Source organism: Anolis carolinensis, chromosome X, assembly GCF_035594765.1.
Source record: "Anolis carolinensis isolate JA03-04 chromosome X, rAnoCar3.1.pri, whole genome shotgun sequence".
Taxonomy (NCBI): domain Eukaryota; kingdom Metazoa; phylum Chordata; class Lepidosauria; order Squamata; family Dactyloidae; genus Anolis; species Anolis carolinensis.
Window position 1 is genome coordinate 2,637,528 of NC_085847.1, and position 18,550 is coordinate 2,656,077.

The following is an 18,550-nucleotide window of genomic DNA, read 5'->3' on the forward strand; positions in this document are numbered from 1 at the left end:
ACACAGCATGACACCTTTTCCACAGCTGAGACGTGATGGTGAGAAAGGCTTAAGACAAACAATCTGCAGGGGTTAGTGTAGCCCAAGCAACATGTTGCCAGTATAGGAAACTTGGACATATTTCATTTGTTTTCCTTATGGGAAACAAACTGGAAGTTACTGATAAAGCAAACAAACAAAAAGATGCACTGATGATAAATAAAAGTAACAAAATGGAATAACTCAAACAGCCTTTAACAGTTGGTATACTTTGTGGCAACTGCCCAGAGTTTTGCAGTCTTTGAACATGCTGGCTGAGGGAGTCTGAAGCTGTAGTCCAATAATTTTTTTTTTTCGTGTCAGGAGCGACTTGAGAAACTGCAAGTCGCTTCTGGTGTGAGAGAATTGGTCGTCTGCAAGGACGTTGCCAGTTCTCAAAGCCACCATAAAGACTATGCCTAGTTGGGCATTTTTCGTTAACTTCAGGAAGAAAAAGGAAACTAATTGCAAGATCCTGAATCCAACCAGTTATGGGTTGAAAAAGCGCCCTTCCATGACTACTGGAGAATCCACTTAACATAGTATTTTAATCAGGAAATAGCAAACAGTTAGTGAGAACACAATCTCATTTTCTGAATGGCTTCACATGACAGGCAGCTGACTTCAATGTTTCAAAATATCCCCCGAAAAGCCTAGAAGTATGGAGACGAATTTCTGACCCAAAGGCTTCGGATGTAATGGACAAGTTTACATGAGGAATGTTAGCTAAGGCTTAGAAGAAGGGCAGGAAAACCTCTTTCGGCCCAAGAACTTCAATTTCAATGATTTTTTGTGAGCATGGCAAATTCCCATGATGAGGACCCCAAAAAAACTCCATCCCATTTTAGGTTAAAGTTCTTGATGCCATTCCCTAAGCCTGATGAGGAGTCTCAACTTTTCAGATTCTCTTTGGGGGCTTCAGTGCTATTTTTCTTGGAGAACACTTTAGGCAGTTGTAGATCCTCCAGTACAATTCTATGATCAGCTTCTTGTATATAGCTCTGGATGACCAACAAATGCCTAGAGAAGGCGTATTTTTTGGGTCTCATGTAGTGCATCAGCGGAGGCAATATAGGTAATAATCATAGCAATTCATGAATAATGAAATCCATGAATAATCAAGTCACAAATGTGTAGAAATTCTTTAGGCAATTGTAGATCCTCCAGTACAATTCTATGATCAGCTTCTAGCATATAGCTCTGGAGGACCAACAAATGCCTAGAGAAGGCGTATTTTTTGGGTCTCATATAGTGCATCAGCGGAGGCAATATAGGTAATAATCATAGCAATTCATGAATAATGAAATCCACGAATAATCAAGCCACAAATGTGTAGAAATTCTTTAGGCAATTGTAGATCCTCCAGTACAATTCTATGATCAGCTTCTAGCATATAGCTCTGGAGGACCAACAAATGCCTAGAGAAGGCGTATTTTTTGGGTCTCATATAGTGCATCAGCGGAGGCAATATAGGTAATTATCATAGCAATTCATGAATAATGAAATCCACGAATAATCAAGCCACAAATGTGTAGAAATTCTTTAGGCAATTGTAGATCCTCCAGTACAATTCTATGATCAGCTTCTAGCATATAGCTCTGGAGGACCAACAAATGCCTAGAGAAGGCGTATTTTTTGGGTCTCATATAGTGCATCAGCGGAGGCAATATAGGTAATAATCATAGCAATTCATGAATAATGAAATCCACGAATAATCAAGCCACAAATGTGTAGAAATTCTTTAGGCAATTGTAGATCCTCCAGTACAATTCTATGGTCAGCTTCTAGCATATAGCTCTGAAGGTAATCATAGCACTCCATGAATAATGAAATCCACAAATAATGAAGCCACAAATGTGTAGGAATTGGTCGTCCTGATTGCCATAGATAGCCTCTCCTTACATATGAATCTGTCTGATCCCCTTTAAAGGCAAAGAACCCACAATAAGAAGACTTTGAGGGAACAGATTCCATAATCCAACTATTAGTGATGCACTAATTTGTGCAAAAATGAACATTGCCAAATAACTGCCCAAGGATCTCAGCCTTTCCTATTTCTTTCCTCACCCTCCTCCAGGTTGCTCCCGCAGAGAGCCATTTACTTAGTGGAGACATAAAGAGGCAGCAAGGAGAGACAGAGAGGGAAAATGCCGATTGCTAATTACATAAAAGCATCCTCATCATCTCATTTCGCCATCTCCCCACCTACGGAGGTCTCGCAATTAGTTAATGAAATTACAAATAAGGCTCAAGGAGCATCGACGTAAAAAGTGCAGGCCTCTTCAAGAGCTACTCTTGAATTCTGTTTGCGTCTCTGAAAGTCAGTCGTTCTTTCCAAAGGCACCATTGTGTCCCAGCACAAGAGAGGCTGCTTTCACCGACTCCTCACTGCTTTCACTAGAGTCATTGTGCATCCATTTCAGTAAGTGTACTCTGCACTAATGCAAGATCAAACATAAGAAGTACAGCAACTTTGTGTTCGTTTTTCCAAAAAAATGTCGCCTACAGACCCTATGATGTAGCTGAGTGTCAATAAAGTATACATGGACACAATACTTCCCCAACTATTGGCTGTTCAACAACCCCCAAAAACTATACAGTGTTCCCTCACTTATGTTCCAGGACCATCCGCAATAAGTGAAAATCCGCGAAGTAGGGACACTATATTTATTTTAATATTTATACATTATTTTAGTAGTTATACCCTATTTTAAGTCTTTATCAACCAATCGTGTGTTGATAAATCACCTCCTTCTCCTGCCACTGCCACTTGGGCTCCTTTTCTCTCCCTTTGACTTCTCCTTCCTCCCTTCCTTAGGCTATACATTGTAATTTTTATGATTTATAATAGCTTTTTACAGTTTATTGAAAAACCACAAAACAGCGAAACTGCGAAGTAGTGAGGGAACACTTACTGTATATACTCGAGTATAAGCCTAGTTTTTCAGCCCTTTTTTTAAGACTGAAAAAGCCCCCCTCTGCTTATACTCAGGTGAGGGGCCTGGTTGGCTTATATTTGGGTCAGCTTATACTCGAGAATATATAGTACATTTATTATTTTTCTCTATTATTATTGGTATTATTACATTTATTATTTTTCTCTATTATTGTTGCTACTATGACATTTATTTTACTCTATTTTTATTATTATTATTAATACATTTATTATTTCACTCGGATCTTATTATTATTATTACATTTACTATTTTACTCTATCTATTATTACATGTATTATTTTCCTGTATTTTATTATTATTATTATCATTATTATATGTATTATTTTACTCTATTATTATTAAAAGGATACATAAGCACATTTACATTGAAGAAGATGAAAATAATGATTTGATCAGAGTTGGACAGTCTTATCTTAAATTAGAGCTTTATGTAAATATTCAAAAACATTTAACCTACTGATGCCTCAATTCATGTCATTTTACTGGTATTTATTTTTATTTCTGAAATTTCCCACCCTCGGCTTATACTTGAGTCAATGTTTTCCCAGGTTTTTTTGTGGTAAAATTAGGTGCCTCGGCTTATATTCGGGTCGGCTTATACTCAAGTATATACGGTATGTGCAAATGGACTCAACCAAAATCTAACAAGATGGCTTTTTATGAATGAAACAATCTTTTGAACATCTTAAGACATGTCTCCAGCTTCTTGTGTGGATTCCATTGAATTCCTCCCAGCTTCTGCCTCCCAGTGGGTCTTCCATTTTATTTTACACTTGTGGATCAACATAACTTTCTGTGTTTCTGGAAGTGAAAAAGAGACAAGCGGAGAAGCGCTGAGTAAAGCCCTTGAGAGCAAATACAAATAAAGACTTCCCTGTACTGAGAATAAGAATGCTTCTATCTACAGCACAAGGAATTGAGGGGGTAAGTGGGATGGAATTTGTTGTAGGGAGGACGGCATTCTCCCCGACTTGTGGCAAGGTAGAGAAGCCAATGCGTGGCTTTGAAAAGGGAAGAGGACTCCGGGTCGCCAAGTAGGGGAAAGGGAAAGTCACCCGGCTTGCAAGGCCTATGGGAGAGACCTGTCACCACTTCAGAGATACATATGCCAACGACCTTCAGCAAAGGGCACACATCGGCTCTAGATAAAAAGTAAGCACAGGCACAGAGTCCAAGAGCCACTCATCGCACACCCATATGGCAGCAGCATAGGGGGGTCAGGTTTGGACTTTGTCATTTTGCAAGAGTAGAGTCTAGGAGGTCAAAGTCATTACAAAACAGGCAGTTGAAGCTCTGTTTTCCCTGTACTGTAGAGAGAGACCATTCCTGATCCTACACGACATCCCATGCCTATAAGACAACTGGGAAGGCATACCCCTCTCTCCCAATTTGTTTTAGGAATCAATCACTTTGGTGGGGAAACAAGTTTTCCTGGAACCGAACATTACAGGGCCAGAAATGCTGGAACATCATTGCCATACCAGACGCTGCCCACTCCTGAATCACTAAGGCATACAATGTGTGAATTTAGCATCACACAAGGGCCATTTTCATTTCATTTCGCTAAACCTTCCGTTGTACGCAAACTGGCTTCCCTAGCATTTCTGGGACAATTGCATGGTTCTTCGGACCATGCAATTTTGTGACACGACTTCTCGGCTCAAATGTATTTAGCAAAGAATGCTACCCAAAAAATCATGCTTAAAAAAAGCTACAGACCAGTGGGTCAGAATCATGCAGCTATTATTATATAATAATAATAATAATTTTATTTTTGTATGCCACCTCCATCTCCCCAACGGGGACTCGGAGCTGCTCATACAGGGCAAGCCCAATACAATCATATAATATCATAAAACCAACAGTTGAGACATCAAAGAATGCATTTAAAAACAAATTAATCAAGTCATGATTTAAAATACTGTATATACTTGAGTATAAGCCTAGTTTTTCAGCCCTTTTTTTAAGACTGAAAAAGCCCCCCTCGGATTATACTCGGGTGAGGGTCCTGCTTGGCTTATATTTGGGTCAGCTTATACTCGAGAATATATGGTACATTTATTATTTTTCTCTATTATTATTGCTACTATTACATTTATTTTACTCTATTTTTATTATTAATACATTTATTATTTCACTCTGATATTATTATTATTAATATTGCATTTTTTATTTTACTCTCTTTATTATAACATGTATTATTTTCCTGTATTTATCATTATTATTATTACATGTATTATTTTACTTTATTATTATTAAAAGGATACATACACGCATTTACATTGAAGAAGATGAGAATAATGATTTGATCAGAGTTGGACAGTCTTATCTTAAATTTGAGCTTTATGTAAATATTCAAAAACATGTAACCTACTGATGCCTCCATTCATGTAATTTTATTGGTATCTATTTTTATTTCTGAAATTTACCACCCTCGGCTTATACTGGAGCCAATGTTTTCCCAGTTTTTTTGTGGTAAAATTAGGTGCCTCGGCTTATATCCGGGTCGGCTTATACTCGAGTATATATGGTAATTAAAATATTAAACAATCATCCGAGGCGTTAAAAGGTCCAATATAGGACAACAGTCTGGGCGACAGTCAAACTGATGAAGGGCATGTCTATTACAGAATAGAACATACATCAAATAGACACGACAAGCAGAACGGAAATCAAACTATAAAGTAACAGGGCAAGTTTCAATGTGGATATGGGCCAGGTTATAACGGACTTGTCTACTCAAAAGCTAAAAATTAAAGTCTGGACTAGGCGATGATTAAACCTTTGGCATTCCACATGTCTTGGACTTCACCTCCCAGATGCCAGCATGGCCGACAAGAAGGAATGATAGGATTTGTGAGTCCAAAACAATTAGATTTCCCAAAATAAACTGTTTTGACCAAGGCACACCATCAAGCTCACTCAGCACTGCAAAGCAATGCTTCAAAACTCCATACAAGATTGATATACACCAAACGCTCAGTATCCAGGGGGAATCCCTCTTAGACATCTGTTATCATCAGATGAAAGCGCTTCATTTGCAGACCACCAAACGTAGCCCTAGACTTTACTTTAAATCATGATTCCTTGCTGGCAAATCAACAAGAGGGCCACCCAGGGCCTGTCAGCTGAGATGATAAAAGAGCTCGGAGCCACAGGGCTCAATGCACACACGCATGGAGAAAGAACGGCAAATATTGCGCAGTGGTTCCTCTGTGCACATTATGTCGCCAGATTGGTAAACACCATCGGTCAACAGAAGACACAGATAATGCCCAAGAGAGAGGAGAGGGAGCAAAGAAACCCGCCTGTCCCTCGTTTCACAGGAAAAAGGACAGCCCTCCAGGTATCTCTGCTTTCACAATCCCATTGCTATCAAAGCATAAAATGTACCTGAGAAGCATGACAAGATATTGTCTAGCGCTGTAAGCCATAAAAGGTCAAGGCAGATGTATGGATTGACAGCTGGGACGTCACCAGTTACGAACAACGAAGCGCCTACAGTTAATATTGCCTTTCTCTTCAATAATAACCGGATAGGGGATAACTTCACTCCTGTTGAGGTGCTGCTAACCTTTCTCTTATTTTTATAGGAATACTGTTCAAGTGCAAGCTCATACTCTTCAAGTCTTCTGAGTGTCAATGAGGAAGTAGACACCTACGTTTCATACCACGAATTAGCAGTTTGTAGTCAGTTAGCCTTTTATTATATTTGACTAAAAGTCATTACATACTACAGGAGAAAATACGTTTTAGAGTAATAAACGACATGCTAAAGTCCAGTTAGCGACTCCCCTGTACAGTCCACAACAACAGCATTCAGATGGACTGGGTGAATAGTTTTTGCAGCCAAAGCAAACAAAGTGGTTTTGCATGCCACAATCTGACAGTTAAGCAGTTATCGTCACACTCTGTAGGTTTGCCCCAGGAATATTTCCCTAGGATTTTACTGGTCGCTTTCAGATGCTTTTAGTCTAAATTGGGGGACACAAGCAGATTGTGAATCCTTTATTTCATCATTTTTAACACTTATTTATTATGCAATGCTTTTGACACGAAATAAATAAATAAAGTTTAAATTCAGAGAATATTAGAATTGGAAGGGATCACAAGGGCCAATTCCGTCCAATGCTGTGCCATGCAGAAATATACAATGAAAACACCCAAACGATGGCCATTCAAGCTCTCCTTCAAAACTTTCAAATCAGAGACCATTAGCTTAAAATCCTCCAAAACAGATCTTTGAGGCAGTCTATTCAACCAAGATCTCTTTTCCTGCAATATGAATGTTTTGTATCCTTGTCTCGGGAGCAGAATCTTCCATACGATATTCCTTCAGATATTTCAAGATGGTTAAAACATCACCTTTCAATCTTCTCTCTTCCAACCCAAACAGTCCCAGCTCAACTGTTCCTTATAGGGCTTTGTTTCCAGAACTTTGGCCATTTTGGTCACCCTCCTATGAACATGTTCCATCCTCTCTATGTTCTTCTTCACCCATGGTTTACAAAATTGGGCACTATTTGAGGAGAGGTCTGAAATCTCACCCTTCCAACCTGATCTACCTCACAAGGCTGTCGAAAGGATAAAGTGCAGGAAGGAGAATCACAGATCCCATTCTGAGCTCAATAAAGAAGAGTTAAAAGTCATCATTTTGGTCCTGACTATCACAATTTCTAAGCAAGGAAACAAAGCATCAGATTCTTGGGTTGCCGTAATGTTTCCAGGCTATATGGCCATGTTCCAGAAGCATTCTCTCCTGACGTTTCACCCACATCTATGGCAGGCATCCTCAGAGCTTGTGAGAGAAATCAGCCATAGCAGAGCACTTGATGAACCAACCTGGACACAGTATATTATTTGAGAACACAGAAATGCATGACCACTTCAACAACTATCATGTCAGACTACACAGAGAAGCCATTGAAATCCACATGCATGTGGACAACTTCAACAAGAAAGGAGGAAACCATGAAAATGAACAAAATCTGGCTACCAGTATTAAAAAAAACTCAAAAATCAGAATAGTAGATGGGAAGCAACACTCTGAGAGCAGAGGAGCCCCAAGGACGGCTAATGACTCTGAACAAAGGATGCCCCCCCAGGCAAGAGACAAACCTTTCCAATGCTAATTAGGGTGATTAATTGCAACATTAATGCTGGCTTCCAACTGACAAAGGACTCTTGTCACACCCTGGACTCTCCACAGATATATATTTACCTTCCTTGCCTAGTTTATCCATGCCTCACAACCTCTGAGGATGCCTGCCATAGATGTGGGTGAAACGTCAGGAGAGAATACTTCTGGAACATGGCCATACAGCCCGAAAGACATACAACAACCTCGTTGTGAGGTCTGTTGGAAACTAAGCAAGTGGGGTTTATATATCTGTGGGTGGGAGAAAGAACTCTTGTCTGCTTGACGCAAGTGTGAATGGCTGCAATAAATAAGATCTGATTGTTATTTATTTGTTGCTTTCTTCACTGTCCACCTTTCCCAAGTGCACACAGAAATGGGGAATATAAACACACAGATAAACATCCCTTCTTCCCTCACCCCACACCCGCAAATAAAATATTCAGGGCACGAAGGGTTCCAAGAGAATAATGAGCCGGGGTGCCTGCAATGTCAGGGAACTGTCAGAGAGAGGTACTGCTTGAGTGAGTAAGTCGTGGGAGGCAGCCCAGGGCTCGTGCCCAACTCAGCCTGGCACACACAGGGAATGCAAAGCCAGCCAGAGAGAGAGCCCTGCAAAAGAAGGGCAGCTATAGTACCTGCCTCCCCAATTCAGAGCAAGACATAACGTAAGACATCCCAGACAATTCCTTGTCAACAATTTCAAAAAAGAAGCAAGGTGAGTTGAAGATGCAAGGAACTACAGTGTACCCACACCAAGCAGTTACAGCAGTTGGGTATCACTTTAACCAGAACCAAAGAGAGATATGAAGGTCTATTTTTTAAAAAGTGAAACATTTTTTTTCAGGAAAACTTAAAAATCAGTTATAAGGTAATTTACCTACTTATCACAAACTGGAAAACCAAAGAGGTTCTTTGCAAGTCAGGGGTTCCTCGCAGCTGAGGACATTGAAGCTCACTTTTAAAGTACAGTAGAGTCTCGCTTATCCAACGTAAACGGACTGGCAGAACGTTGGATAAGCAAATATGTTGGATAATAAGGAGAGATTAAGGAAAAGCCTATTAAACATCAAATTAGGTTATGGTTTTACAAATTAAGAACCAAAACATCATGTTATACAACAAATTTGACAGAAAAAGTAGTTCAATATGCAGTCATGCTATGTAGTAATTACTGTATTTACGAATTTAGCACCAAAATATCACGATGTATTGAAAACATTGACTACAAAAATGTGTTGGATAATCCAGAACGTTGGATAAGCGAGTGTTGGATAAGTGAGACTCTACTGTAAATTCAATTTGTGATTATTTTCTGAACCCTCTGTACTTTTAATATATCAGACATGCAGTGTTGTGCCAAACCAGATTACACATAGAGTATGTTATGCTCCTGAAATAACAGACTGACTTTTGATCCGCCGAGGCTGTCCATATCACAACTTTTTCGGGATGGCAATTGTTTCAATGAAAAGGGGAAATTCACCACCCTCAACTTGGTGCTCAGGCGAAGTCCTGTTCCGCAGAATCCACAATCTCCAACCATCCTGGGGCCGACTAAGGATGATGGGAGTTATAGTTCAACATTGCTACAGGGTGCCAATTGGGAGAAAGTTTGGTGTAGACAATGCCAAGCTAAATATCCTGACAAGGAGACTCAGTTTAATTATGTATACCTATTCCAATTGTACACATGGTCACCCCCAATTTTATTTTCACAAGACTCCCAAGCGGTAAGCAAAACGTTGGTCCAAGGCTGCTTCCCTACATCTAATGTATTGTTCACAGAATGAGACACCAACATTTTTTAAAAAGACTCCAACCAGACCACGGATTTGTTAAAACAATTGTTTTAGTTGTTTTGTCATTTAAAAACAAGGAAGGCAGAACATATTTCAAACATACCCAGAAGCACATTTAACAAAATGAAGTCCTCCCAGTGCCAATTTTCTTGGCCTGAAAGGATTGATAGCTCCCTCTTGGCAGGAACGCGGCTTATTACTTTCCCTGGCAGATCGGTTTGTTTAAGGCAATTAAAGCTCCAAAGAAGGCAGGTCAAACCCTCCTCACTCCAAAATGCTTACAGATCTCCCTGGCTGGCTCCCTAACTAGGAAATTTAATATTTTTCAAATGATTTGTATCCCTTAATCTCTCCCCTCCCCAGCAGCCTCCAATCTGAATGTTGTTTTTTTTGCAGAAAATTAGCCAACTATGCCCCTCAGTATATTTTGGAAGAAGAGATGCCCAACCTGTATATAGCCTGACGTTTTATCAGCCCGTGTGCCTGCTCCTTATTTCTCATGTACCTAAAAGGCTGTACATTTCAATGCAGATTTTGTTTCCATTTGCATGCGATCCCCCCTGAACACTATCTTGGGAAGAAAGGACAGGGTGTACATTAAACTAATACAGTAGTAAATGGATTTTATTTCACATCTTCTACCAACTGCTGGGAAATTTTCATCCGCTGGTAAATATTCACTCCCGAGTTCCATTTATTTTTCCTTGTTATAAAGCAGACACAAACACTATACATCAGCTTGTCAAACACAGTAATTTGGCTCTTTCTTCCCACACTCACCTGCTAAAACCTGTAATAAACTCAAAAGAATCAATCACTGGGATGACTCCAAATTACAGAGAAGGCAGAGTCTGGTTTATGGTAGGGAAGCCAAGTTAAGAGTTTCCCGATGGCCCACAACTATCACTTTAAATGGTTTCGAGATGCAGACGTGTCGATAGTCTGATAGCACTTTATAGTGAGGGGCTTAGAAATCTCTGCTAGAGAGCTGTAGTTCATTCCCTATTTCTAGAAGAGGATGAAATTATGGTACCCTGGGCTCTGAACACCTCAAAAGATGATCAAAGAGGATCCCGCAGTATGAAGCCACAGCACTTAATGTGATAAGAAAGTTGTATAACTGTAGTGTGAAAGGGCCACTGGATCATTTTCCTTGACCTGTCATGTGTCGCATCTCCTTTTGCAAAAATGCCGAGTGTCAAAACATCCAAAGTCAGTCTGCAAGGGCGGATTGCAGCCTTCATAATACAATGTCTCTCATCACCCCATTCCCAGATGCTTGTCCCTGTCATAAAGAGATGGGGAGCACTGACAGCAAAAAGCCAAAGGTTACCAACACATCTCTTCTGCAGCAGCACAGAAAAGAGACAGGTCCAGAATAAATGGAAAGACCAACGAGACCAAGAACTGCTCCAAATAAGGCAAAAAAGTACATTTTAAAAATGTGGCATAGGTTTTAGAGGGGTACATAAATCCTGAAAATAAATTATACACTTGTTTATATCATTTATAATTTTAAACAAGTATATAATTTATTTTCAGGATTTATGTACCCCTCTAAAACCTATGCCACATATATACTTGTTTATATCATTTAAGGAGCCCCGGTGGCGAAGTGTGTTAAAGCGCTGAGCTGCTGAACTTGCAGACCGAAAGGTCCCAGGTTCAAATCCTGGGACCAAAGCTGAGTGAGCGCCCGCTGTTGCTCCAGCTTCTGCCAACCTAGCAGTTCGAAAACATGCCAATGTGAGTAGATCAATAGGTACCGCTTCAGTGGGAAGGTAATGGCGCTCCATGCAGTCATGCTGGCCACATGACCCTGGAGGTATCTACGGACAACGCCGACTCTTCAGCTTAGAAATGGAGATGAGCACCAACCCCGAGTCAGACATGACTGAACTTAATGTCAGGGGAAACCTTTACCTTATATCATTTTTTAAAAAAATTATTACCATTACACTATAAAACAAAATGATCAGCAATTCCACTCAATCAATCATCAATAATTTTATACCCAAGACTGGGATTCACTCTCACAAGATGAATTTATTTTTTAAAATTACACGCAGCTCAAATGAATCCATTTTACACATGAGTTAGTTGGATTTCAATGCAAATAACCCTTCACCACTGGCTAAGCAGTGATGGAATTGCAGTCCAACACAGTCTCCAGCCCTGATGTGAACCCACCAATGACTACTCAATATTATTCATGGAACTGTCAGCCTTGACTATTTTCAACATTTCGGTCACCTAACCTCTCCAGATACCAGCCCAGTCTCGTCCATGATCCAAAAGGAACTGAAGAGCATGCCATGCACCAGAGCTATAGTATATGAAAGCTCATGCTGGAAGAATTTGCTCATTCCTGAAACCGATCTTAGAAAGGTAACTCTCAAAACAAACTTATCTTGTCTCATACAAAGCAATAGTATATTCAATACAGAGAAATAATATATTCAGGAGTAGCCGTGAAGGCCATAAAACACAATCCACAAAGGAGCGATACCTTTATTGCCCTATCAAAATGCACTGAACAAATCCCACATGCTTTTGAAGATCTATGGGTTTTGTAACAGGAGAGTGAGGCTCTCTGGCTTATAGATAGCTTTGGCGTTGCACCAAATTCAGTCTTCCCAAAAGGTGCCACAGGTGCAGGGAGTTACAGTAGAGTCTCATTTATCCAACACTCGCTTATCCAACGTTCTGGATTATCCAATGCATTTTTGTAGTCAATGTTTTCAATACATCGTGATATTTTGGTGCTAAATTTGTAAATACAGTAATTGCTACATAGCATTACTGCGTATTGAATTACTTTTTCTTGTCAAATAATGATAACATGATGTTTTGGTGCTTAATTTGTAAAATCATAACCTAATTTGATGTTTAATAGGCTTTTCCTTAATCTCTCCTTATTATCACATATTCGCATATGCAAGCTTCTGCCAGCCCGTTTAGCTTGGATAAGTGAGACTCTACTGTATAAGCCAATCTGAATATTCGCTAATCCAACGTTCTGCTGGCCCGTTTATGTTGGATAAGTGAGACTCTACTGTACTTGCTCCCCCAAATAAGGTTTCTCTCCTCACCACTACATTTTTTTCCAGTCCCCAAATTTCCAGCACTGCTACAACATGAAGCTTCAGTTAAGCTTTTAGAAAATGCGGTTTTGGCAACTGAAGAAAAGGTGCTGGCAGGGTGACCGAGGGAAAACGAGAACAGAAAAGTTCTACGTGGGAAGGATTTTCAGTATCACAATGCTAGAAATTTGGATACTAAAAGAACATTTCATAGAGGAGACCATTTTTATCTGGAGTACAATGCTTTTATTGCCTCCATGTTATTCTGGCAGCCAAAAAAGTTCACACCCAGGAACTTGGACAAAGTTATTTTTTGGAAGATTCTGGGAGTGATGATCCAAAATAGAATTTTTCCCAAGCCTTGCTTTGCAAACAGCATTGTAGCCCAGCCCTGAGATTCCGAGGCAGGGGATGCTTTGAGAAGCCACTAGATTTCTTTCTTTGCTCAATTGAAGGGGCTGAGAACAGAGGAGCAGCCAAGGCGGATTGCGAGAGCCCAGGGACAAGAGGCTTGCGCATCATCGGTGCGAAGGGACACAAAGGTAGCGCGGCTCGGAGTCTGATCGCCCTCGGCCAACCAGCTTGCAGCAGCAGCAACAGCACACCGAGGGTGGGCCAGGCAAGGCGGAGCTCCCAGTGGGCTGTTGTCTTCTCTCCTCCCGGCTACAACAAACGCCTGATATGTACATACAGGGAGACCCCTAAAACAGAGAGGCTCAACAGCTCAGAGCAGCTCTGAAGGCTAACTAAAAGCGTCACAATTGAACAACGCACTGTTTAGCAATCATTTCATCATTTATTTACAATTTTATGTCCAATGTTCGATGTGTCATCCCTGCTCAGCCATGCGCTGCTTGCATTGCAGAAGCCCAGAGTGACAAACCTCTCTTCAAACTTTCTCTAGTCATTTCGCCACCACTGGAAGCTTGAATGTTCAGTGTGCATTTGGGAGGCGGAGAGGGGATGAATTTCTTTCCAAACTTATAAGCTGCTAGGTTTCAACACTTTGCGGTGACACATACAAGACACCAGGTTATGCATTTTGGAGAAATACACATCCAGGCGAAACATTTTAGGGGGATACCCAGCCATACCTAGAAGAAGCACTGTGGGGATACACACGCAGACATCCAGGCAAAGCATTTTACGGAGAAACATTCATGGGCTTTTTAAAAATCATGTCAGAAGTGACTCGAGAACATACTGCAAGTCGCTTCTGGTGTGAGAGAATGGGCCGTCTACAGAAACATTGCCCAGAAGGTGCCCGGATGTGTTACCATCCTGTTGGGAGGCTTCTCTCATGTCCCCGCAAGCTAGAGCTGACAGACAGGAGCTCACCCTGTCTGGCAGATTCAAACCGGCAACCTTCAAGTCAGCAATCCAACCTTCAAGATCAGCAGTACAGCCGGCACAAGGGTTTAACCCATGGCACCACTCCAATAATAATAATAATAATAATAATAATCACATCACAGTTGTGGAAAAGAAAAAGGTTTGGATCATTTATGTTGCCATCCCAGGTGACAGTCGCATTGATGAAAAACAACAGGAGAAACTCAGCCACTACCAGGACCTCAAGATCGAAATTCAAAGACTCTGGCAGAAACCAGTGCAGGTGGTCCCGGTGGTGATGGGCACATTGGGTGCCTTGCCAAAAGATCTCAGCTGGCATTTGGAAACAATAGACATTGACAAAATTACGATCTGCCAACTGCAAAAGGCCACCCGACTGGGATCTGCGTGCATCATCCGAAAATACATCACACAGTCCTAGACACTTGGGAATTGTTCGACTTGTGATTCTGTGATATGAAATCCAGCATATCTATCTTGTTTGCTGTGTCATAAAATAAAATAATAATAATAATAAATGTATTTATACCCCGCCTCCATCTCCCCTGAAGGGCACTAGGGGCAGCTCACAAATAATATTAGATAGAAACAATGACAATAACAGTACATCAGTAAACAAAAACATACACCAAATTATACAAATTTAAACATTAATCTATAAAAATAAAAACATGGCATTAAAAACAGCGAAGTTGAGTAATAGACTAGCAAATGTGGGATATGAACTTTGAATTGTATCTGGTAGCAGACTGGAGTTGACACAACAGGGGGGCTGTGTGGTCCCTGTACGCCACTCCAGTGAGCACAACTTGGAGCTTCGGAACAGTCTTCAAAGGCAGCCCCACATTGAGTGCATGGCAGTAGTCTATTCGAGATGTAACAAGAGTGTGGGACCTCCGTGGCCAAGCCTAGCTTCTCAAGGTAGTTGGTAGGTCCCAACTCTAGGATGCTATGAAACGGGCTGGATGGCCATCTGTCGGGGGTGCTTTGATTGTGCCATGACAAAAGGAGTTGGACTAGTTGACTCAGCTGGGAGACACACACACCTGCAGGCAATGCATTCCTAGAGGATCCCAAATACATCAGGGGAAGCATTTGGGAGGGACACTCCAGCATGCAAGGTGGATGCTTCCACAGACAGAGGCAGCATGTGGAGAGGGGGAGTGGTTTGAGGGAGACACAGACCATTTCCCCTGACACAGAGGAGAAAGAGTCTGAGGAGAATGAGCACAAAGTTGCCAACTTGGCCCAGGCCTTGTCCCGCCAAGAAACCAGCGGTGGGAGTTTTCTCCTCAGGATGCCTTACCTGCCAGGATGGCTTTGCCGGGGTGGGTGAGCTTGGCTTTGCCGGCGGGGGCGGCGGCGGCCAGGCAGCGGGGCCGGGCGAAGGGGCTGCGGAAGCCCGGCGGCGGCGGAGGCGGGGAGAGGGCCATGCTGAGGAGAAGGGCCAGGCCAGCCAGCCGCCCTCTCTCTCGTTCTCGTTCTCTCCGAAGCGAGCTTCCGGGCTTTGGGCGGCTGGGCGCTATATCTGCCGGAGCGCCACCGCGGCGGCCGCCGCCCCCTTCTGCCTTTCCCCGCCCAAAATCGGGGAGGGAAAGAGGGCGTGGCCTCCGCCGCGACGTCACCGCCTCCAAAGAGGCATGCGCGCCGGAGGGGAGGGCGGGGCACTCCGAAGTCGCTCCGCCCCCTCCCCGCCCCCTTTGTTTGCAAAACAATGAACCCAGGGCCCTTCCACACAGCCCTAGATCCCAGATTATCCCGCATTATCTACATGTGGACTCAAATAGCCCAGTTCAAAGCAGATATGTTGGGATTTTCTGCCTTGATCTTCTGGGATATAAGGCTGTGTGGAAGGGCCCTGGGTTATCTGAGTCCACACTGCCATATAACCCAAAATATAAATAAAGTATTATTATTATTATTGTATGACACCGCAAACAAGAAAATATATGCTGGATTTTGTATCACAAAATCACAGGTCGAACACTTCCCAAGTGTCTAGGACTGTGTGATGTATTTTCGGATGATGCATGCAGACCCCAGTAGGGTGGCCTTTTGCATTATTATTATTATTATTATTATTATATGTCACAGCAAACAAGATAAGATATGCTGGATTTCGTATCACAAAATCACACTTCCCAAGTGTCTAGGACTGTGTGATGTATTTTTCGATGATGCGCGCAGATCCCAGTAGAGTGTCCTTTTGCATTATTATTATTATTATTATTATATGTCACAGCAAACAAGATAAGATATGCTGGATTTCGTATCACAAAATCACACTTCCCAAGTGTCTAGGGCTGTGTGATGTATTTTTGGATGAAGCACGCAGATCCCAGTCGGGTGTCCTTTTGCATTATTATTATTATTATTGTTGTATGTCACAGCAAACAAGATAAGATATGCTGGGTTTCGTTTCACAAAATCACAAGTCGAACACTTCCCAAGTGTCTAGGACTGTGTGATGTATTTTTGGATGATGCGCGCAGATCCCAGTCGGGTGGCCTTTTGCAGTTGGCAGATCGTAATTTTGTCAATGTCTATTGTTTCTAAATGCTGGCTGAGATCTATTATTATTATTATTATTATTATTATTATTATTATTATTATTTCAGCTGGGTGGGTGGAAGGGGCCCCAAACAGGCCCTTTATAGCAGGATCTTATCCCAGGTTTTCTGCTTTAAACTGGATTATATATAGAGGCTACACTGCCAGATAATCCGGGATAAACAGAAAGCTTGAGATCAGATCCTGGGATATTGGGCCTGTCTCATATATTCCAGTTTGTATACAGTAGAGTCTCACTTATCCAAGCTAAACAGGCCAGCAGAACCTTAGATAAGCGAATATCTTGGAGAATAAAGAGGGATTAAGGAAAAGCCTAGTAAACATCAAATTAGGTTATGGTTTTATAAATTAAGCACCAAAACATCATGTTATACAACAAATTTGACAGAAAAAGTAGTTCAATCCGCAGTAATGTTATGTTGTAATTACTGTATTTACGAATTTAGCACCAAAATATCATGATATATTGAAAACATTGACTACAAAAATGGCTTGGATTATCCAGAAGCTTGGATAAGCGAGGCTTGGATAAGTGACTCTACTGTATTCCAGTTTAAACCACTGCCTCCCGATTGCCTTCCGGGTCCATTGCTCAGCTTGATTAGCATTGAATAGCCTTGCAGCTTCAAAGCCTGGCTGCAGCCTGCCTGGGGAAATCCTTTGTTGGGAGGTGTTAGCTGGTCCTGATTGTTTCCTGTCTGGAATTCCCATTTTCCCCTGGAAGCAGCCCGGCTTCGAAACTGCAAGGCTATTCAATGCTAATCAAGGTGGCCAACTGTGACATTCACACTTGCTTCAAACAGACAAAGAGTTATTTCTTCCACCCTGAGCATTCCAGAGATAAATGAATGAACCCCTAGTTTCCAGACCTCACAACCTCCGAGGATGTCTGCCACAGATGTCGGCGAAACGTCAGGAGAGAATGCTTCTGGAGCATAGCCAGACAGCCCAGAAAACTCACAGCAACCCAGTTGTAAAACACTTTGGAGAAAGGGAAGGACCATGGGTCTAAGATTAAGACTCCAATATCATGTCTTGCTTTGTATCAGCTCTTCTTGCGGCTTCATTCAAACACTGAGTCGACTCAAGAGGGAACAACCAAGTAAGAAAAAGTCTCTTCCCATTAACAGGAAGACAAATCAACCCCAACGCTGCATCAAGGGTCCAAATTCCATCTGGAAGCGAGAGGCAGTGTGTTTCAGTGGAATCAAAGGCAGGCAGTCAAACGTACGAGAGGTTAATCAATAATGTGTAGAAACGCACCGATCTTTCTGAAAAGAACATTTTAAACTTGATTTTTTTTTTAAAACTGTGATGACAAAGAGGGTTGAAAGCAGTAAACAGAATGTGGGTATATGTCCTGAAGTCGAGGTGAATTTCTACGTTGTCGTTCTCAATATGGAAGTTAGATATATGTCAGGGATTTTCAGAGGTTTGTCATATCACAACATGATGAGTTTTCTCCCATTCAGAAAGTGGACATGCCTCTCCCTAAGCTTATGTCTGAGCAGTAACCATGACAGCTAATATATTACCTAGGGCTAGCTGTGTTGGCTATATACTATGGTATATGGTAAGGTAATAATATAATATATTGTATATACATGTAATATTGATACTAATATTATA

The 18,550-nt window shown here is 41.5% G+C and overlaps 1 protein-coding gene across 1 annotated transcript in view; it reads right to left on the reverse strand.

Moving 5' to 3' along the window:
- Positions 1 to 15,937, reverse strand: part of slc25a1 (solute carrier family 25 member 1) — a 39,781-nt gene extending 23,844 nt beyond the window's left edge. Inside the window, exon 1 of the mRNA XM_003225145.3 lies at positions 15,657 to 15,937. Coding sequence (XP_003225193.1) covers positions 15,657 to 15,783 — 127 coding nt within the window. The 5' untranslated portion in view covers positions 15,784 to 15,937. The remainder of the gene's footprint in view (positions 1 to 15,656) is intronic.
- Between the last annotated feature and the right edge of the window lie 2,613 nt (positions 15,938 to 18,550).